Here is a 23622-nt window from a genome sequence, read left to right on the forward strand (position 1 = left end):
AAATACATCTCCGATTAGTATTTAAACACTTTCATTATATTTTCAGAATAACATTTTTATTTTTGAGAAATGCACGTTATTTATATAATAGCCTTGTCAGGACCTTTTTTCATGCTTTGTCTGTTGGAGATAGTAGTGCGAAGTCACAGTATTTATTCAAAATACTTTATTTAAATAATACATACGAGAATTCAAAGAGAGTTAAGACAGAAACTAGTGATAATTTGGATAATTAGATTGTGATGCTATTTTTATATGATTGATTGACTGATTGAGAACAAAAGTTTAATAAAAGTTAACCATCATAAACAATTAATATACCAAAAATAATCAAAATACATTATTTATTTATTACATATAATTATTTATTATCTAATTGATTATTATTTATATTTAATTATTTATTAAATAATAAAGTAATAATTTATAAATAATGTAAACAAATAATAAATACCTCAGTTAACATTAATAATATAAAAGTACTTTAAAAAAGATTATAAAAATAACTTTTATTACTAATATTCACAAACAATCAATGTTTTTGAAGATATTCACAGCTATTTAATATCAATCACTACCGTATTTACATACATTTACATACATAATTAAAAACATAAATAAATAATTTTTATTTGTATCGATATAAAACAAGTGTGTATATAGAAATACCAGAATAAATATCTCGAATATAGATGTAGGATTCGTGAAAAAATTGGGCCGTTGGACAGACTGGACCGGGACTCGAACCCGGATCTTCCGCTTTCCGGGCGACTGCTCTTAACCATTGAGCTATCCAGGGCCCACCGTCCAATCTCCTCACGAATGCCTATTTAAGTGTTTGGCTTGGAGGTGCTCGCATCCCACACTCTACCCCCCTGTAACTTTACATTCGACCCCGAATGTTCGTCATTAGATCTTTTCCAACGAACCGACAAACCACTGTTCCCAACCTCGATCTTTAATACAGGCTTAACCAATGCTGTATACCTTACACGAGGATGCTATTCCCAATACAACCCCGATCTTTAATACAGGCTTAACCAATGCTGTATACCTTACACGAGGATGGAACACCTCTTCCCTAGTTCCCAAGCTAATCGTTCACGTCGCCACTGTACGTCTTATGTCGGCCTAACCTCTCTTTGATAGATGTTCATTTTTAATTATTTTTCACAAATTATTGCGCGGTCGTAGAAGTGTGACACAAAGCAAACCTCCATCCCGGACGAGCCCCCAAAATGTAGGATTCGTGAAAAAATTGGGCCGTTGGACAGACTGGACCGGGACTCGAACCCAGATCTTCCGCTTTCCGGGCGACTGCTCTTTAACCAATTGAGCTATCCAGGGCCCACCGTCCAATCTCTTCACGAATGCCTATTTAAGTGTTTGGCTTGGAGGTGCTCGCATCCCACATAGATATCAGTCCACACTAAATTTGAGGGAGATTCATCGACTAACTTCGTGCTGTTAATTTCATGTCGCTGTGCGCGCGCATCGTAAATACCGACTAACTTCATCTTGTTAATTTCGTGTCGCTGTGCGCGCGCATCGTAAGAATTCACTCTCATCATTTTTTCTCTAACACGCCAAAAGAAGTATAACCTCAATAACAATTTAAAGAAAAAAAAATTTTGTTTTTTATTTAATTCAAATCTTGCGTTCATTTCGGGACACCCTTTATATGTTTTATATCAATCTTACCAGGTGCATTAATATTCCTTTAACCCCATAGTCATCTATGGTGGAGACTGAAAGTTACCACTGGAAGTTTCATCCGGTGACTTCGCAAAGCCACTCGCACGCCTTTGTAGATTAGTTACACCTGGTATTTACTCGAACCTATCTCTATCCTACGTATATACCGAGTGAGTCATTTATAACAAACCACCCGAATAACTCGATTGCTATGGACGAAAGAGAAAAATGTCAAACAAAATATATTCTGTTTTGAAACTTCCCAAATCCCACGTTACATAAGTGTGACATGTTTGTTATACTACACACATTACGTTTTATTGTTTATTTTTATTTTTTATCTAAACAAAAATTAATAAAAATCCTACTCACCATGTACATCAACTAGTACACTTATGCTAACCTCGAAACCAAATGAATTTAGTTCAATATATTGTTATTTAAACCACTAATAGCAATCGAATTATTTGGGTAAGCTGTTTTCAATGACTCACCCAGTATATTTGAATGTATATATGTAAGTATGTACTTACAAGGTACATACAACAAGAACGTACAAGAACACTCGTTTGACTCGGTGCTTTCGCTACGACAACAACCGCGAGCTTGAGCCCTGCTGCAAATAACGGATCAGAAACAGATGGCGTTGTTTGATGCAAAACACATGGGTTCTACCCTTCCTCAACACCCCTCACCCTCTTTCCCCATCTCACTCTAGCCTATTCTGCGAATCGTAGCTAATGCTATTTGTATTCGAGGTTTGCACTTAAAAGCTAAAAATCCTCTTTTGATTTTTTTTTCTTTCCTTTTTTTTTGTACCCTCCAAGTAATTATTTAAATCTTGCGGTAAATTCATTATTATTTTTCCTTTTACTTTTGGTTTTCTCGTATATGTATGTATGTGCGTGTGTGTTCGTGTTCGTTTATGCGTATGGGTACTATAATATTCTTTTGAAATATGAAAAAGAAAGAAAGAAAGAGATAAAAAGAAGATATAAAAGATTAAAGCGAATGAAAAATGAATCAACGGTACTTTGTGCGTGGGCTTTGCTGTTTTTTTGCTTTACTCTTTTTTTTCTTTAGCGATAGAAACGACCGATAGGTATGCGTAATTCACTCGTTAACCCGTTGACGCTCACTTTGAAATCGATGATGGACGAAAAAAAAACTTTTTTTTTTTTTATTTATTTATAATATTAAGAATATAGGACGGTTATTGCCGTCATTTGGACCTACATTCAAAAGCATTGGAAGGCTATAGACTTTATTTATGTCAACGAATTAATGGTTGATAACTATTTCAAATATTCCCATTAAATTTTTATCATTTCTGTTTGATATGCTATTTCTTTTTTCTTTTTTTTTTTTTTATTGTTTTTTCAATTTTTTACAATATGTAACCATACAAGTACCATATATAGCAATATTTAATTACAAAACCAATGATTTCATTTCCTTTCATTTATATTTAATAAAAAAAAATAAGATAGTCATGTCATTATTATTACAATAAACAAATATCAAATAAAATTATTAACAAATCATGGAATATTCCGTTCATTAATGTTTCAAAATTAGAATGTGGATTATCAATAACACGTGAAGTAAGTAAGTATGTAATACCGTTCATTAAAGTTGAAAATCTTTCTGATGTTGAACATTCAAAGACGACGTGTAAGAGAAAATCAAACATGAATCTATTGAAGTACTTACTCGAAAACCATTTAACTATATAGACGTATGCACATACATACATACACATACATATATAGATAAGAAAAGGTTCTAATGTAAGTTATTATGAGAGGGAACATAGAACTTGAGAAAGTATTGAGTGGTGACCAAATGTCTATGTAATTCGCGATAACATTTCGATCTTATGCAGTATGCCTAACGGGCTCTCGATAATCGTATGAAATAATTGATCCGTTAATGCGTTGCCTTCTACAATTTGCCTGTGGCGAAATGACCGAGCTGCTAATCGCTTGCAAACCTGAAAATCAGAAACTCTCTCTCTAGACCAGTCAACGAGGGCCAAACATCGACTTTTTTTATTAACAGCTTCAAAATTTGATCTAAGGGTAAGTTGACGACGCTGAATCGAATGGTGCTAATTTTATTAAAATCAACCCCCGAGGTTTTGAGAAAAAGAGTAAAGAAGGGTAAAATATAGCCTTATCTTAGAATCTAGGCATTTAATCGAAAAAAGTTTTAAACAAAAGTTGTAGAGAATTGAAAAATACATAAAAAATGTTCTATGGTTTATCTTCGTATCTGCAAAAATAAACGAGAAAAAGTGGTCAAAGTAATTGTGAGAGTGGGGAAGCAAGTACCGCCCCTCTGTCGGTTTTTACGCGCGAGCGTGCTAGTTGCGTGCGAGCGTCGTGTGCACTAATACACAAACGAAGAATCTTCGGCAATCTTCGGGACTCTCGGTCTTGAATGAAAGTGCGAGTGAGAGAAAAAACCAGTATTTCTCTCTTTTTATTTATCATGCGATAACGAGTATTTTTGTTTTGGCCATCGATTGTTGAGCGTTCTGTATACGAGTGCGAGTGAGACAATAAACTGATATTTCTCTTTTTATATTTTTTCTTTCGGTAGCAAGAATTTTACGTCTTGGCCATCGAGTGTCGAGCGTTCTGTATACGAGTGCGAGTGAGAAAAAAAACCGATATTTCTCTCTTTCTATTTTTTCACTCGGTAGCCAGAATTTTACGTCTTGGCCATCGAGCGTCGAGCGTTTTGTATATCTATATATTATATCGGCCTATAAGCGCGGCATTTTTAAATCGAATCTTGATGCTTATGGCATGCTGTTTTTTTTATTTATTGTCAAAAATAATGAACCTTGAATAAAAGAAAAACAATAATTCATTTTAACAGAAACTATTATTATTTAGTTGGGAATAAAAATAATGAATTAATTTTGTGTCTCGCCATAAAATTAATTAGAATAATTAATTGATATAAATTCTTTGCCTCACAAAAATTTATTTATTAATTTTTTGTAATAATTTTAATTTTTTTCTATATATAATTAGAAATTAGGAAATGTAAAAACAATTTATAAACCTAAGGATAGAAAAACTTATAAAAAAAATATTTCCCTAACGAAGAATCGAACGTTAAATACCCAGCGCGAGAAGCGAAGACGTTACTACTTACGCTAACGCACCAATTGATAATTGCTCAATATTTTTCGTACAATTCTTAAGACTTCGAAGATGAATCAGAATGCATTACTGTTTTCTTATAACATAATAAAAATGAATCCAAATTATGTATAGACAAAAAATAAATTCCACGTTTTTAGAATATCCTTTCATATATATCTTGAATTAATTTTATGTGTGGTTATAAAATTCTTCTTTTTCAAATATGTATTTAATTTGATAAACTAATAAATTTTTACGAGACAAAAAGTCAGTAATTTAAAATTTTATAAAATACATAATTTAATAGGAAAAATATTTAAATTTTAAATTTCGTCTTAAAGAGAATACGTATTCAATTTGATATACAAATAAATTTTTGTGAGGCAAAGAATTTATATCAATTAATTATTCTAATTAATTTTATGGCGAGACACAAAATTAATTCATTATTTTTATTCCCAACTAAATAATAATAGTTTCTGTTAAAATGAATTATTGTTTTTCTTTTATTCAAGGTTCATTATTTTTGACAATAAATAAAAAAAACAGCATGCCATAAGCATCAAGATTCGATTTAAAAATGCCGCGCTTATAGGCCGATATAATATATAGATATACAAAACGCTCGACGCTCGATGTCCAAGACGTAAAATTCTGGCTACCGAGTGAAAAAATAGAAAGAGAGAAATATCGGTTTTTTTTCTCACTCGCACTCGTATACAGAACGCTCGACACTCGATGTCCAAGACGTAAAATTCTGGCTACCGAAAGAAAAAATATAAAAAGAGAAATATCAGTTTATTGTCTCACTCGCACTCGTATACAGAACGCTCAACAATCGATGGCCAAAACAAAAATACTCGTTATCGCATGATAAATAAAAAGAGAGAAATACTGGTTTTTTCTCTCACTCGCACTTTCATTCAAGACCGAGAGTCCCGAAGATTGCCGAAGATCCTTCGTTTGTGTATTAGTGCACACGACGCTCGCACGCAACTAGCACGCTCGCGCGTAAAAACCGACAGAGGGGCGGTGCTTGCTTCCCCACTCTCACAATTACTTTGACCACTTTTTCTCGTTTATTTTTGCAGATACGAAGATAAACCATAGAACATTTTTTATGTATTTTTCAATTCTCTACAACTTTTGTTTAAAACTTTTTTCGATTAAATGCCTAGATTCTAAGATAAGGCTATATTTTACCCTTTTTTACTCTTTTTCTCAAAACCTCGGGGGTTGATTTTAATAAAATTAGCACCATTCGATTCAGCGTCGTCAACTTACCCTTAGATCAAATTTTGAAGCTGTTAGTAAAAAAAGTCGATGTTTGGCCCTCGTTGACTAGCCTACTCTCTCTCTCTCTCTCTCTCTCTCTCTCTTTCTTTCCGTCTTTATGGTTTTAACATATACTCATGATTAAGTTAATCGAAACTCAAACGTCACTATTCGCTGGAAAATTATATTTTTCCGATAAACGTTGTTAAAATATCTAACTTATGTTAATGCAATAACTGCATACACAAATATATGTCTATATATTTTAGTAGTACATTTTACACTTTATATCATTTTTTTAGAAGACTTCTTTTTTAATGACAGTTTGACATAATCCGGCCATTTTGGCAATTAGTTTTCCAAAGTGTTTCTATTTAAATACTTCATAGACCACTAGAGGATGCTAGAAAATAAGACAGGAACATTGGTTCTTTCGTTCATATTTTGGATTCTTACAAAATCAGAACCGATATTTGACGAGTGTCAAATATTATTATGAACAATGGATACATTGTCAATATTTGTTCATGATTCTTGTAGAAGTTGGCAAAGATGTCCCAGTAAGAAAGTTAATTCTGATCATTCCTCTAAACTGTGTGTAGAAACTATGCATGAGAATTGAAAACGTGTAAAGATGCTGAAATTTATTTAATCATACAACTTGTTAATATGTTTGATATAATAATAATAAATTATTTTTACGAAGATCTCTACAAGAAATTTCAATACTTTGGTTAGTAGTGTATATATGTGAATATATGTACAATGGACAAACTCAGACACGACAAATATTTTGTCCATATAAATGGCAGACTCTTATGTAGCATAGGAGGGTATAAGGTAAAAGCCCCCTCGGTTGGCCAGTTAAGCCGTTTTCTTTTTTAGAAAAATTATATTTATTCAATAAAATAACTTACATCTATAAACTAATGGTTTAACCTGTAAGCTTCAGCTTTCAGCTTTGAATAAAAATAAAGAAAAGACAAATTATTCATAAATATTTTAATAATAAATTAAAAAAAACATAGATTTGCAATGTCCCTATTTTTAGCCAACTTTCTCCCTCTTTTGGTCACACATGTCCCCTCATTTGGCCATGTTTCCTATTTAAAATAAATAATTAATTAATAACTAATTTATTAAATAAATCAAAATTGAATAATTCAAAACTCGTGTACAAAGAAATTAATTACTCATTAGTATTAAAAAAACTAGTTGAATACTTTATGTACAAATATATATAACCTCAAAGCGAATAGCCATAAGTTGGCTAATGATAAAAACAGAGGCAATAATACTGTCTCCATGCTTGGCCACCATATTTTTAATGGAGAATAATTAAAAATCACTTAATTTTCAATTTCTATAATAATTTTAAGCTATGTTAATTGCAGAAAAAAAAATATTTTGGTTGCTATTGTCAAAAATGAAATATAGGTTAGTAAAAATCACAGTATCCTTACCTTACTTAACAAGAAACCATCCAAAAACAGAAGTCTTGCACAACTTTATTTTTTGTCGTTTTTAAATATATTTTTAAAATAATCCGAATTACTTTCAATGATATTTTAAAATTAGAATTTTTTTTTTAAAAAGTGTCACCATGTGCACATCAGCATATAATTTATAATCACTGTTGTGGCATAAAGTGGCCAATAGAGGGGGCCTGGCCAACCGAGGGGGCTTTTACCTTATATATATAAGAAAGAATAAAAAAAAGAAAAAGAAAATAAAACAAAGCAAGTCTCCACGCAAGCTTCGATCACTATCGTGAATAAAAGCGTGGAAAGGTGAAGGGGATGGAACACACACGAAAAAAATGTGAATACTCGATGGTACTTGTTTTACAACATGATCCTACGTGTATTCGTATTTACGTGTGTATGTATTGGTTTGTGTCGAGTTTTAAAAAGCATACGAGAATCGACGATACTAATTTTCAAATATAGAACAATTCTGGTAGCCTCTTTTTTTTCCTACGAATTTTAATTCGAATGAGAATATGAAGTATTGTTTTTGTTTCTTATTTCGTTATTTAAAATATCAGAAAAAATAGCTTGGTAAAATATATATTTTAAAAAATCGCTAATTGTTTGATTTTTATTTTATTTAAAACACGTTGCCATAACAAAAAACATAGATTCCTATTAAAAAATAAATCAAAATTAAAATTATAAAATAATTTAAAAATTATTTATAAAAATTAAAATTATTTAAATTTATCTGAATATTTTTCAAAAATCTTATTGTTGAACGACCGACGCCTTGTATCGGTACTCCGGTGGTTTTCTTGTCGTTAAAATGCACTTATAGGATGTTGGGAATCGTTTATTTATGAGGAATAAGGATAGGTAAAAATAAATTAAAATATATTTTTGAGCCCAGTCAGTACTAATAAGTACAATTTATTTGGCTCGTCAAGGAAAAGCCTTTTGGCATAAAAACCCTGGTTGAAATATATAGATGACGATGATAATTCGCTGGCTTGCCTATCGGCAGTTGTAGACGATGATGATATTCCACAGGCAGAATAGAATTCTGACCACGTGTCTTCTTCCTTTGTTGTTCCTTTGTGTTCCGCTGATGTAATCGTAGCGCAGGAGTGTAGCTCTCTTCGACGTGATCGCTCGCAGGTCTCGTGGTAGAATAGTAAATAGCGCGAGAAAACACGCAGCTTTTATTGAAAAAGGCGATGCAACGCGCGGACCAATTGCCGAAAAGACAGATAACGTAGCTGTCGATGCATATGATTGGCCTAATAGAAATGGTGGGAGACCGCACGCTAGAAGACCGAAGGCGCCCTGCAAGAAGCTCTCTGCGCTCCTTTATTACACGGTAAAACTAAGATGCTTCTTTGTCGCTATATCTCGACACGCGTCGACACGTCTCGACGCGTCCAAATGATCTCACTCACTCGCTTACGTAAGATACTAGGCCAGTTAAAAAGGTCCAAACTTATGAATTTTAGGTAAAAATTCGAAAATTTGATCTAAGGGTAAATAGACGACGCTGAATCCAATGGTGCTAATTTTTTTGCAATAAAATGTGCCGTTTTTGAGGAAAAGGGTAAAAAAGGGTGAAAAGGGATAAAAATGGCCTTATCTTAGAATCTAGGCATTAAATCGAAAAAAGTTTCAAACGAAAGTTGTAGAGAATTAAAATATACATAAAAAATGTTTTAAGGGTTATCTTCGTATCTGCAAAAATAAGCGAGAAATATTGAAAAAAAATAATTGTAGAATGGGGCGCAAAGTCCCGCCTCTCCGTCGGCTTTTACATGCGAGCGGGCTAGTTGCGTGCGAGCGTCCGTGTGTACTAATAAACAAACGAAGGATCTTCGGTAATCTTCGAGTCTCTCGGCCTTGAATGCAAGTGCGACTGAAAGAAGAAACCGATTTTTCTCCCTTTCTATTTGTTTAGGCGATAACGAGTATTTTTGTCTTGGCCATCGATTGTTGAGCGTTCTGTATATCTATATATATCGGCGTATAAGCGCGGCGTTTTTAAATCGAATCTTGATGCTTATGGCACGCCATTTCTTTATTTATTGCAAAAAATAGTGAACCTTGAATAAAAGAAAAACAATAATTCATTTTAACAGAAACTATTATTAGCATCATTAGATTCAGCGTCGTCGACTTACCCTTAGATCAAAGAATCTTGATAACACCTGAAATTCAGAAGTTTGGACTGACCTATACGCAACACTTATATACCTATCCGAGAAAAATCAGTAACATTTTATTTGAAACAACCAATATAAAAATTTTCCATTAAATAAAAATAAAATAAATAAATAAATCTTTAAATTAGACAACTCACATTAAAAAAATATCCGAAGAATCCTACACTTCTTGGATACAAATCTGTAATACTTTATTTACGAAAACTCAATATTTAAATACATACATGCAAACATATATACAAGTATGTACTATGCATGCAGATGACGAGACGATGTTAGAGATGCGAAATAAACGAGGGTGCGATTTCCTATTCCCAGGAGAGAAACGACAATGATATTCAAAAAAGAGGAATCGTAATATCCGCTCGCGCGATAGACTTTCCGTGTAATTTCACTCTCGGCTTGAAAAGAGCGCATACGTTTCTTCTACTCTTGATGGTTTAGGTTGTGATGGTTCGAGGTGAGAGTTGAGGTTTGGGTTGGGGTTAGGATTGAGGGTGTCGACGGTGGCAAACAGTTTTTTGTGCGACACGTTAGCTATCCAAAAAGGTGGTAGGCTCTTCTTCCACGTCGAAAATCGACACGTTCGAATGAAGTCTAGAAGAGTTGGCAGCTCCAACCAGCGATTTTATTTTCCTTTCTCGCTTCCACCAAATTCAATTTATTCAGGATGTAATTCGTGGAACGTTAAAGAGAATCCGAGATGAGAGAGAATAATATATAGATATTACCATTATCTACTCCCGTAGTAATACTTAAGGCACTGGCGATGTTAAACGAAAATTTAACAAAATCGAACTGCTAAGCGAATACGGGAATCCATATGCGTATGTATATACATATGTATATACGTAGAAGAGACTCAAATGTTCTTCACTCTATAAATCTGTAATTGAAATATTATAAATGTGTGAAAGAAACAAACTTGATCGAAATTACTTACGGCAATTGTTCGACTTTCAAGGACGATTAATTTCACTGCTTCGTTTAATTATCTGTAAAGATAATTTTTTTTTGCGGATACACTTGTAAAAAAATAAAAGAGAAGAAAGGGGGATAAAAAATATATTTTTATACGAACAATTAACAAGGTCGTATACATGGGTGTGCGAACACCTTTGGGGACAGATATTTAAACTAATTCGAGCTTGATCGATCTGTAAGAATAAAATCAGATCATTTTGTCAAATTGATATTTATTCATAATAAAAATAAATTTTGTTTGCATTCGCGTTACATATCAATCGAAAAATCATTTCTATGGTTAACGAATTAATTATCGTTCGTGTTCGTATCAATACATTTCGGGAATATCGAACTGTTCAATAGAAAACGATAGAAACAAGAATAGCTAAATAAATTGTCGAACAAAGGAAAGATGTATTCGAGTGATATTTTTTTTCCAGAAAAAAAAATTAAGAGACATCACTTCGCGTGTAATCTTTAAAAATCAAGCAAAAAGTTAGCGTTTAAGTCAAAGACTAATGCCTAAGACTAATATTATTTAGGAATATACCTAATTACCCTAATTAACCCAAGTTTTAATTGTAGCGACTCAATCTCCATTTTGTATAATTTATTTTTCTTTTTAATTTTTAATTTAAATTACTTTTATTTCTATTTTTCTACTTCAAAAGGGATCCTTTATTTGAACGGGACTCTGAAGACCATGCTTTCATCCGCTCCTGGGATATCTGTATGAAAATTTAATAATATTCGCATGTTTTTAAACGAACTCGTTTTATTCGGTAGATTATCGAAATGTTCATTTTTATTGAAAATATTCCTTGCATAATAATAATGTTTACATGTTCCTTCTCTTACACTCTCTTTCTACTTTGAATAAAATAACAATAATCTTCTCTTATTTCATATGAACAATAATATTCATATGAAAATTCTTCTTTCCCAGCATGTAATATATTTCAATTATGAAAACTCTCCAACGGTCGATATTCCATAATCAATCTCATTGGCTGGGAACAACAACAACAACATCAACATCAACATGATGATCGATTCGGTTGAGAATAGTAAACAGTAGCCGTCGACCAAGCATTCAAAAGAGAGAGAGAGAGAGAGAGAGAGATAGAGAAGGAGAGTCTCATTTGGTTAAACCCTCATAAATTTGGACAACTCGTCACTATCTGTTTGTTCTTGCAACGGGTGTCCTGCTAACGTCATACTATGGGGGTACACGATGCTCGTGTATCATCCACCGGCTGACGCACGTTTGTCACCTAACGTCAGCTCTACGTCAACGTTATCGAGCATTCTGCAACAATAAGATGGACGTTTTATTGCTCAAACAGAGATTGTTCTTACACTATAACATCCTTTCCCAAATAATCTTTAAGCAATATTCATTTTTAATCGAATCTTATCTCAATTATTTAAAGAGCTGATAAAAAAAGGATTAAATGAATATAACAGAAAGAGAGAGAGAGAAAGGGAAATGGAAAACAAGTTTTAAATTCAATTTTTTGCTCCCACTGTAATCGTATCCATCAATTAATGAAATTCCTCTTCCCTAACTAGTTTCTTTTATTAACGAGGCAAAAAACAGAGTCTCGTAATACCATAAACTCGTTAATTAGGCTTAACGAATTACGTATTAACTTGTGAGAAAAAATTTAATTGCATTCCTTATAAATAAGTTATTTTATTATTTACGGAGATGCTTTTCTCGCTGTACCCATGATCCAGTAACACTTTGCATTTGTCTACTTTTAATTATCCTTACATATGTTACACAAATACTATGAACAAAAAAAATATTTTCAAGTAAAAACACACACAAGTCTTATAGTTTATTTTATTATTATTGCCTTTATGATATTATTGATATTATATAATATTATTATATTATGATATTATTATATTTCCTATATTATTATACCTTATACTTACAGACCTAAACATTTCTTTTTTATATCAAAAATCAACTACATCCATGAAATTAGCAGATTAAAAATATTCATTAATTTATTATCTTCTTTCTTTCTTATAAACTCTCGTTTCTTTATTTTCGACATCAAACAAATTTTTTTCATACGAACGAACAATCTAACCGAAAAATTTCATCAGTTAAAATTTGAGCGAAGGATGATCAATAATAATAATATTTATTATTATTATTATTATTATTATTATTATCTTCTTCTTCATTACGATTTGATCGAAATATTTCTAGATGAAAACTTTTGTTCGTCAAATTTCTCAACAGATATTTCCTCAGCATTTAAGCAGAGCATGCATCACCGATGCCAATTCAACACACGTCGAGATGTATATATATCTCCACACATACATAAACATCCATATATGTATATACATGCAAGGATAAACTCAGTGAGCGCATGTAAACGACGAATATCGGAAAAAATCAGAGAACGGAAATTAAACGCTCGGCGTTGAGCACGCGATAACGTTGCGACCTCCCTTTAATCCGCCACTGGCTACACCCCCTTCCTCCAACCCCCGACAAATAATGTAAGCGAATGACTACGAGGCAACGAATATTCCGAACGAATAATACCTATAATCGGAGAATCGTGCAAACGTGTAAAGTGGCAAACCGATAAAAGGTCTTGGAAAGAATTTAATGACCTCCTTTTATTCTTTAACGACCGATTAATCACCCTACTTCCTTTTCTTTCTCTCTCTTTCTTCCTTATATACATTCTTACGTGATCGCGTAACAAGTGTTACAAAAAAAATATATATATATATATATAATTCTATTCAGTAAACACGCGCGCGTAAAAATTTTATGCGATATAATTTAATGTGATTTTAAATGTTTTTACAGACAGAAATTTTTATTTCATCTTATCGTATGTTTTCTCAAAAATGAATATAAAATTCATCGAAAAAATTACTTAAAAGAACAAATTTCTTATTACTAACATATCTATGTTTTTGTTGTGCTTTCAGAGCTTGACGGTCGGACAGGGTCTGAACGACGACATGTGGCACGTTTTGAGGTTCTCGAGAAGAGCAAGCTCGTTAAAATTCCAAGTCGACGACGAACCTGCCATACGAGGTAAGTTTAATATGTAAAATATTTTATTCGTTACTGTAATCGCGATTAAAATTGTCCATTTGTAATAAATTGCAACTAATTTCAGGATGAATCAATTTGAGAGAAAGATAAAATAAGAGAATAAGAGAAAGTAATTTTATTCTCCCGTAATCTGTAGTAATAGTAACAATAACAGAATGAAACACGCATATACTACACACACATACAATATACATGTACAAATAATATAAACTGAGTGCACCCTGTTCCGAAACTAATCAACTATTTTATGTCTGGACCCGACGTACCATTTGCTTCATTTCGAGATCAAAAAGTTACTCTCCCTCCTCTCCTCTCTCTATCTGTTTTTTTTTCTCTCTCAATACATATATCTGCATATGTATGTGTATAGGGAGAAAATGGATAAACGTATATACCAGAAAGCTATTCGATCGTTTGATTCGTCAAATCGAATACGTCATTTGCCGGGCGTGTTCGATATTAGGTCAAAACTGTGAGAAATAACGTGATCCAGAACTGCGAACGATAAGAGAAGTTAGCACGAAACGCGCATTAGTTTACGTAAGTAGGAGCACCCAAGAGAAACACGTTTGGGATTTAAACATATTTATTGAAGCGACTTTACAGGTCAAGCTGAGAGCAGTTTAATTTCGTTGAAAATGTATATTTTCATACATCTCTCTAGGTGTATATGAACCCTACCGGTCAAAATTACCTTATCGCAACAAAAAGATAGAAAGTTGACTTAAATAAATGCCTCGTCCAATTTGGCCTCGTCTGCCGAATAAGACTCGCGGGCCAAGTTAGGCCCATGATCTCATGGAAACAACAAAAACTGGTCACAGTAATCTACGTGACGGTCAACATGTTGAACAGGCTTATATTTATTTGAAAGAATGTGGTGGAGGAGAAAAGTATCAAAATAGACATAAATATATCTCTCATTTCAAAATTAAAAGTAAATTACTTCGACCTTTTTCTTCTTTCAGTATTCTACGGTATTCACTTGGAAAGATCCTAAGCGCCCTTCATCTCCTTCTTCTCTTTTTCTCAGGTTTTCTTCCTTCTACCCTTCTTCCTCTTAGGATATTTCTACGTTCGCAGGGAAACCGCGCAAGGAAGCGATATCGTATTTCAAAATCCCTATTTAGCATAAATATCCGACAGCAACCACAGCGCGAGCTCGGCAATTCCAACTGGAATTCCTAGAGACGGTTCCAGATAAACCTCTACAAACACAAGAGGAACACGCGTGTATCCTATCGTATACGATACAATAGTAGCAGCTACTATACCAATACGGGCAGAAAGGCAGATACTTGCTTGGCCCTGTGAAAACTCTTAAACATAAATCCTCGTAACGCGTTCCCTAGGGATTTGCTTTTGGACTAGTTCGAAAAGAGGAAGTCTCTTTAAATCCTTTTCTCAAATTTCTTTCGATTTTTCTAACAGATCAACATCTCATATAATAGATACATTCATTGATTATAATTATTATTCTTATGTATTTTCCATCTAAATAAATAATCAATAATTTATTACTTCTTTTATAAAAAATAAAAAATAAAATTTTCTTATAAGTGACAAAGTAACAATGAAATATTTAAGTTTCGTATAGTAAAGTTTATTGTAAATTAGATTTAATAGGTTATTGTCGCACTTAATAGTTACGTAATAAACGTTAACTATCAAGTGACATTCTGAAGCAATTTGCAGAGAACAGTTTGACATGTTCGGAAACTGTTTACAATCATACTTAAAGAACTAAACTCCCTTCGAAATCGAACTTTCTCCTCCTCGCTTCTCTTTAAAGTTTACTTCTCTCTCTCTGTTCTCCTTCTCGTCGTAGTCGTAGTCGTCCGTTGAAAACTTCAGCGACCGAGAGGAAAACTATAAATTGAAAAATTGTCGGAGAATTTGGAGCAAAGCTAACGTTGCCACCGGACGATGAGCAGCCGCCACTTCCGGACTGGATAAACGTATATAATGCCGTTTCTTTTTCTCTCTTTTTCGACTTATATATATATATATATATAAATCTCTCTCTCTCTCTTTCTCTCGCTCTCTCTCTGTACTATCTCTCGGTGAAAATAAAGTATGCGGTAACCGGAAAGAAAAAGGTGCGAGAGAAAGAACGATAAAATGTGGAGAACCAAGAGGAAACACCGACCGGAAGGAAACCAGGTCAAACTCAGGGCTTGTGAATCCTCGAGATCTACCCAAACATCTAAATGTTTCTTTTTCTTCTTGATAGCATAACGTTGTCAAATGTTTCGATAAACTTTTTCAAACTTCGTTTGATTCAAGTGAAGACCGAAATAAAACAATCCTAGCTTTTTTTTATTTTTTACATAATTTAAATTTGAGGTAACCAAAACAGTTTGTGCCGTTTTTTATGATTTATTTATTTCTTTCGATTAACTCGGCACGAACTTTTTTAATTATCTGATATTTTTTCTTTTTTAGATAATAATCGCGTTGTTAATGCGACTCTATAAAACTTCATTAATAATTATATATATAATAAATTTATAATATTTTTAAGTGAAATATAAAATTACATATTACATTTTAAATTGGGGATTTTAAAATTATGAAAAATTTAAAAATATTCTTCTTTTTTAAAAATAGTGGTTTATATTATTTTTACCAAAGCTTTTTAATTTTTACCTCTGTTAAAATTTTAAGCAAAAAGTACGAGAAAAAAAGAAAAAAATTTTTTAATTAAATTACAAATGTAAAAAAAAGCATAACAGACGTATTTATCCTGTTTTTTAAATCAAATTTTGTTTACACCAATTTGTAGAGAATTTTTTGTTTATTTTGTTATTCAGGGCACTTTACAATTATTTTACATAACCAATACACATGCAGACAAACATTTATTTTTAAACGTAGAAAGAGTGGTGTAATTATTGACCACGTATTCAGTTAACCACTTACTTTACCATTTATTTTAAAACAAACGTATCCTTATAAACTATTTAATTAAATTGTAAATTAGCAGCAACATTTGTCTCAATAATTTACTTTCAAAGTACTTTACTTACTTATATCATTAGAAACTATTTACCAAAAATATTAAATGTTTAAACAATGAACATGTAATTAAAGTTGATATTACCGTATGGAATACATGCGAACGAGACTCGTAATTTTCACTCTGGGGGCTCATTTTATTCTATACATTGTTCATTCGGTATATAAACTCGTCTCTCATTTATTCATTTATTATTCGATTTTATATCAAACAAATTTATTTCCTGATATTATTTACATTATCGATATTAAAAATTGAAAAAAGGAAATAATAAATTCTTGATACAAATGTGTGCATATGTGTGTGTGTGTGTGTGTATATGTGCAAGAGTATTCAAAAGTATCCGAAGAGAAAGAAAATTCGTGGAAATGTGATTCACAGACTTCGTGATTCGAATAAAAAAGTTTTCTATCATCTGATAATATGCCGCTACGAGGAAGATAATACAATATGCATAAATAGATAAATAAAAATATGAAATAAAACAGGACAAAAAAATATGGCATACAAACAAGTAAATAATTGAATGTTTAAACAATTCTAATCAATTAAATAAGAAATAATTAGCAAATGTGTATTTATATTTAAATTAATTAGGTTGGCCAATAATTTGTATCGGAATTTTTAATGGATGATGGGTCAAAAGTTCCTAGGTCAAGCAAAAGCTTTTAAATTATATTAGAAATCAGTTACTCTTTTTCAAGTTTTTTTAAACGAATTTCTTTTTAGAACATTAAACTACGGAATATATTGTAAAATCTTTTTTACAATCTAATATTAGAAAAAGAAAGTAAATTTAAAAAATCTTGAAAAAAAAATAATTGATTTTAAATATATAGTAGAAAAATTGTATCGCAGCTTTTATTAAAAATTCCTACAAAACTTATTGACCTACCCAATATGTGTAGGTATAATGCCCTAAACTTGTTTTCATTTGTTCGGACATTCTATAGAATCCACGTTTCTCCACATTAACCGTAACATATATGTATATGTATCTAATAAAAATTGAAACCTAAATTACAGTAAAAAGGAAAGTCATATTTAATATCTCTCTCTCTCTCTCTCTCTCTCTCTCTCTCTCTTTCTCTCTCTATCGCCCTTTCTTTCGCCCTCCCATAAAGTGAATTCAACCGCCTTCCGATAATCAATTTCCACGGTGAAATTGATCCTCTCGCAATTTTGCCGTACCGGATCATTTGGTTTACCAAGATTTATGCGAGCTTGTGGATAATATTATCCACAAGCTTATAAGATCGAAGAATAATTTCAACATGGACAATAATTTTCCAACTAAAAGCATTTACTTCTTTATTTCACTCTGATTCTTTCTTATCAAGAAGATGTCTTTTGTGTTCCGTTTAAAAAAGTTTTCCTTTTGAAAAGGTCTTTCATTTCTTTTTCCTTGATCTACCATTTTTTTGCGTCCCACCTAAGAAAGATTATAATCTTCATTCTCTCTCTTTTCTCATTCGTTGGCAAAATCCTCGCTAAAGTTTTCCCACGTTATTAAAGCGACACGATTTTCCACCACGTTCTCTGTTTCTTCAAAGATAAGAAAATTTGCGAAAAAAAGAAAGGAAGGAAGGAAGAGAACGAAACAAAAGGAAAAGAAAGGAAACGGAACCGAATGAAATCATTAAAAGTCACGGTTTAGGAACGTAAGTGGCATTAAATTTATCATGAAAAAATATCGAGAACCTTTGGAAAGCCGAGCCAGCCTTCTCTCTGCGTTATAGTTCTTCTTCTTCTTCTTCTTCATTTTCTTCTTTTTCTTCTTCTTCTTCTTCTCGAGAAAACTTTTCCATGTTCCATTTCCTTACTGTAAATCGCAAGTCCGCGTACACGAATCGCGGACTCGAGAGAGATTCGATTCCTCTTCACATTCATTTCTTTACTTCTTCTTCTTCTTCTTCTACTTCTTCTACTTCTACTTGCTACCACAAATTTGAATAATTGAGGAAAATCGTAGAGAAACTTTAACGAGATATATCGAAACGATTTTACGTACGAGTATGCATACCGAATGATTCATTTAAAACAAACCACCCTAATAAAACTCTATTCCTATTGGTGACAGAAAAAAAATGCATCAAACAAAACTTATTTGATTTCAAGGCTACTATAATCTCATGATAATAGATTTTTTAATACATTTAATACGAAGGATGAATTATTTTGAATTTTTATCTTAAATATTTTCTAATACAAATTACCATTAATCAAAATCAAATCGATAGACACCATCTACTATTTTTCAGTAAGTAAAAAAAAAATCCGTATTAAAGTGAAAAACATGTAGCAAAAGAGTATGCATACATAAATATACTTACAAATTATACAAACACCTATACTTATGCATATTAGATCGTCACAAGAATTCAGCTTTTTTTAAATAAATTCTACACGCATAATATTTTTTAATAAATATTATTTAAAAATGTTGTACATTTTTTATATAATTTTATTAAATTTTATATTATTTATTCTACTCAATCACCTTACAAAAAATACAAAATATTATGTATATAAAATTGTTTAAAAAAATGTAAGAAACTTTGGGGACAATCTAACATTTAAAATACACTAATCATAAGAATATAAATTATAATTCGTTGCAATACTCCTCCAATACATTTTTCGATCGATATCGCGTCAACGAAAAGCAAAATACGTGTGGACGATAATAGTGTATCGATGTAGTTGAACGCAACTACGGCCGAACGATCCTGGAAAATCTTCAATTAGCATTCATAAGGTCATCTCGATTCGAAGCATCGTCCGACGAATGCAAATCGCTCGACCAATTCACCCGGAGCTTCTACCTACCTCCCTCCCTCCCTCCCTTCATCCCACCCTCTTCATTCTCACCCTTCCCCCGGAGTGCATTTCGAATTTGCAATTGCATTCCTCCGCCCCCTTCCTACCTCCCACCTACCCTGATGCCTTTGGAAAATTAGTCATTAGTCATCCATGCCACCAACAATTTCATTCATAGTAAAGAAATTTATAATGAGATAAACAATGCGTAAAGAAAAAAGGAACAAATTAGCGACGTGCACATTGATTCGAATGAATTTCTAAGCAAGTTTTTATTAATCAACGACTCTATTTAAATTTACGATTCGTGGTTGGATTTACAGGATCGGCCAGTGTTACAAATATTTGTAAAATAAGAATTATAAGAGAAATTCTGTTTGTGTGTGCGTGTGCGCGCGCACGCGTGTGTATGTGTGTATGCTGTGTGTGTTTTACGCGAGTCACAGTACTTTTAATAAAATCTGTAGTAATGAATAAAGTTATAATCTTTTTTACGGTAGCTTAAAACTCATAATCCAAGAGAATTCTTTATAAGTTGGAAACGATTATATTAAAAATGACAATCGCTTTTATGGTGTACAGATATATTGCCGCCGTCGCTTGCATTCGTTGAATTCATGAGCATGAGGAAAGATGGAAGAATATTATAAGGGAACTCAATTTAGAGATGGAGATAAGTATGGTGGGTAAGATTAGTTTTTTCTTTTGAATTGAAACTCTCGATTGTCAAATTTTATGCAGAAATTCTCTGTTCAACTTTTGTATTATGTGCCTTCTATTACACAATATTTAAATCACGCGTGGAAGTACATTTTAATATAATATTTATAAAATTTTGCTTTGTGTTTCGGTCATAAAATGTATTTATTTACTGTATCATTAATTTATTTCGAAACATAAGAAGGTTCTAAATGACGTTGGAATTGTTTCTTAGTAGAATGTAAAATAATTTTGGGGTTTAGAGTAAAGTTAGATATCGGTAAACACGACAAACGAAATCTCTATGTGAAAAATGAAATTATTTTCAGAATAATTTAATAATGTTTATTTAAACAATTAATATTTATCATATAATATTAATATACTGTAAATTTTAAATGAAATATAATTTGTTGAATTAGAAAAATTTAACAGAAAATTTAGTTACACGAAATCAAGGATAAGGATATATAGAAATTTTCGCAAACACTCTCGAAAGCGAAGTTCCGAGTCCTCAAAACTTTTCCAATTCGGTCAAACGACGCGTAAGAAAAATGGAAAGGCAAGGAGAATAGAAGAAAAAAAAGAAAAAGAAAAAAAAACGAAAAACTACCTACGTAAGCAAGTCGAGAAAAAATAAATAAATATAATAAATAAGAAAAAACAAAATGAAGGAGAAAAAAAATATCGATGTGAAAGGGGGAATATGGTACGAGGTTTTCAATAGAAAGGTTTCGAAGGTCCTATTTATTTATTTCTTTTCTTTTTTACAATATATTTTTTCTTCTCTCTACGAAGAAAATGGTTCCTCTCGAAGAAACGAGAACTTGGAATCGTATATCGATTCTTACAACTACTCTAACACCATTGAACCAACCAACGAACGAAGAAATGAAGGAACGAAGGAACGTGTTCGTGAATCAATACGATGCAAATGTAGTTCTTACTAGTATTACGTGAGAGAGAAAGAGAGAGAGGACGACTTCTTTGAATGCACTTCGCGCCGTTTCTAACACCAACACCACGAAAACTGGAAGCAAGAAAAATAAGCTCTGGAATTGCGGTCGTTATTACGCGACGGAAAAATTTACGAGCTACACGATGCGCATCGAGTACTCCACACGACACTACAAATTCGTCAACTAAAAAAATACCTTCTTTTCGAGCTACAAACAAATTTTTCTTAACATTTTGAAATATGTTTCTTCTAAATGATTCATAAATTGACAAAAATATTCGATTGAAAGTTTTGGTGTTGATTTAAAAAAAATTATATTCAAAGACAACATTTTTATATTTTAAAAAATAATAATAATAATATTAGGTGTACAAATAAGTTTCCGCCGTTTTAATGTAAATAGCGCGGCGCGGAGTTTCCGTTAACTTTCACAGATGATATCCTGCTTAAAAATTAGTTTGGACGTTTAAGAACAACATAACCTATTAATATTATTGATTTCATATTGGTAAAATATAATTTTTTTTAGTTGAAAATGTCCAAATTTGAGCCAAATAAGCGTCATTTGCGGGAAATATTAGTTTACTTCTTTAATATAAAGAAATCTGCTGCTGAGGCGCATCGATTGCTCGTAGAAGCATATGGTGAGACTGCTTTGAGTGAGAGAACGTGTCGTGAGTGGTTTCAAAAGCTTAAAAACGGTGATTTCGACGTAGAAGACAAAGATCGCAGTGGAAGGCCAAAAATCTACGAGGATGCAGAATTGGAGGAAATATTGAAGGAAGATTCATCTCAAACACAAAAAGAACTTGTTGTAACATTAGAAGTCACTCAGCAAGCAGTCTCACATCGTTTAAAATCATTAGGAATGATTAATAAACAAGGAAATTGGGTTCCGTACGAATTAAAGCCGAGAATATTGAACGCCGATTATGCTTAAGTGAAATACTGCTTGCTAGACATAAAAAAAAGGGTTTTTTACATCGTATCATCACTGGTGACGAGAAATGGATACATTATGATAATCCAAAAAGAAGAAAATCATGGGGATTACCAAGCCATGCGTCAACATCAACAGCAAAACCGAATATTCACGGAAAAAAACTCATGCTGTGTATTTGGTGGGATCAGCTGGGTGTAGTGTATTATGAGTTGCTTAATCCGAGCGAAACAATCACCGGAGCCCTCTATCGAACACAATTAATGAGATTGAGCCGAGCTCTGAAGGAAAAAGGCCCTCAATACTATTCTAGACACGAAAAAATTATTCTCCTGCATGACAATGCTCGTCCACATGTAGCGGCTCCCGTGAAAAAGTATTTGGAAACACTTGATTGGGAAGTGTTACCCCACCCGCCGTATTCACCAGACATTGCACCGTCCGATTATCACCTATTTCGGTCCATGGCACATGCTCTGTCGGAGCAGCGGTTCAAATCATATGAAGATACCAAAAATTGGGTTGATTCGTGGATAGCCTCAAAAGACAAGGAGTTCTTCCGACGTGGGATCCGAATGTTGCCTGAGAGATGGGAAAAAGTCATTGCAAGTGATGGACAGTATTTTAAATAACCTTAAAATTACCATTCTTCTAGAATAAATACTTAATTTTTAATAAAAAACGGCGGAAACTTATTTGTACACCTAATAATAATAATAATAATTAAAATTTATATATATATATAAAAAAATCAAATACATAATAATTTATTAATTATTTTATATAATATTTAAAGTCATTTAAATTAATTATACATTTGGCTAATAGTGACATATTTAACTTACATTGCTTAAAATTTTATAAACCATCGAGGAAAAAGTTTACTATGCATATCTAAAAAGCATCAATAGTAGTGCGTGAAAACACTACAAAAAGTATACATTTTTCCAAACCTGATTTTTTCCCTAAAAAATTTGTTTGACGAGTAATAACTCAGATTAGAATAAATATGGGTTAGTTGTAATTTCGACTGAACATAGACGATATTTCAATAGTATAATTACTACTATTAGAATAATTATAAACAATAGTGAATATATATTTTTATTATTTTTCTGTACGTATATTTAAATACGATTTTTCGTGTTTAGAAGGTAGCTGGCGTAACCGATAAATGTTTACGATGAACTTTATCGTCCTTCTGCGATAGTATCAACGAAGGATAGAGGAAACAGGAGAGTTAGGGTGGCAATTTAGGGTATTGCCACCTAACTCAATATTGGTGGTAGTCGCCATAGGTTTAATAG

General features: G+C 32.3%; 1 protein-coding gene across 6 annotated transcripts in view; it reads left to right on the plus strand.

The window, feature by feature from the left end:
* The window catches only part of LOC122516801 (neurexin-1), a 304617-nt gene that overhangs the window by 229862 nt on the left and 51133 nt on the right, over positions 1 to 23622 (plus strand). For all 6 annotated transcript variants that reach the window (XM_043634936.1, XM_043634938.1, XM_043634940.1 and 3 more), the window contains one exon: positions 13750 to 13858. In XM_043634936.1, the coding sequence (XP_043490871.1) occupies positions 13750 to 13858 (109 nt within the window). The remainder of the gene's footprint in view (positions 1 to 13749; positions 13859 to 23622) is intronic.

The sequence above is a fragment of the Polistes fuscatus genome, unplaced genomic scaffold, assembly GCF_010416935.1.
Source record: "Polistes fuscatus isolate 324 unplaced genomic scaffold, CU_Pfus_HIC Scaffold2, whole genome shotgun sequence".
Taxonomy (NCBI): domain Eukaryota; kingdom Metazoa; phylum Arthropoda; class Insecta; order Hymenoptera; family Vespidae; genus Polistes; species Polistes fuscatus.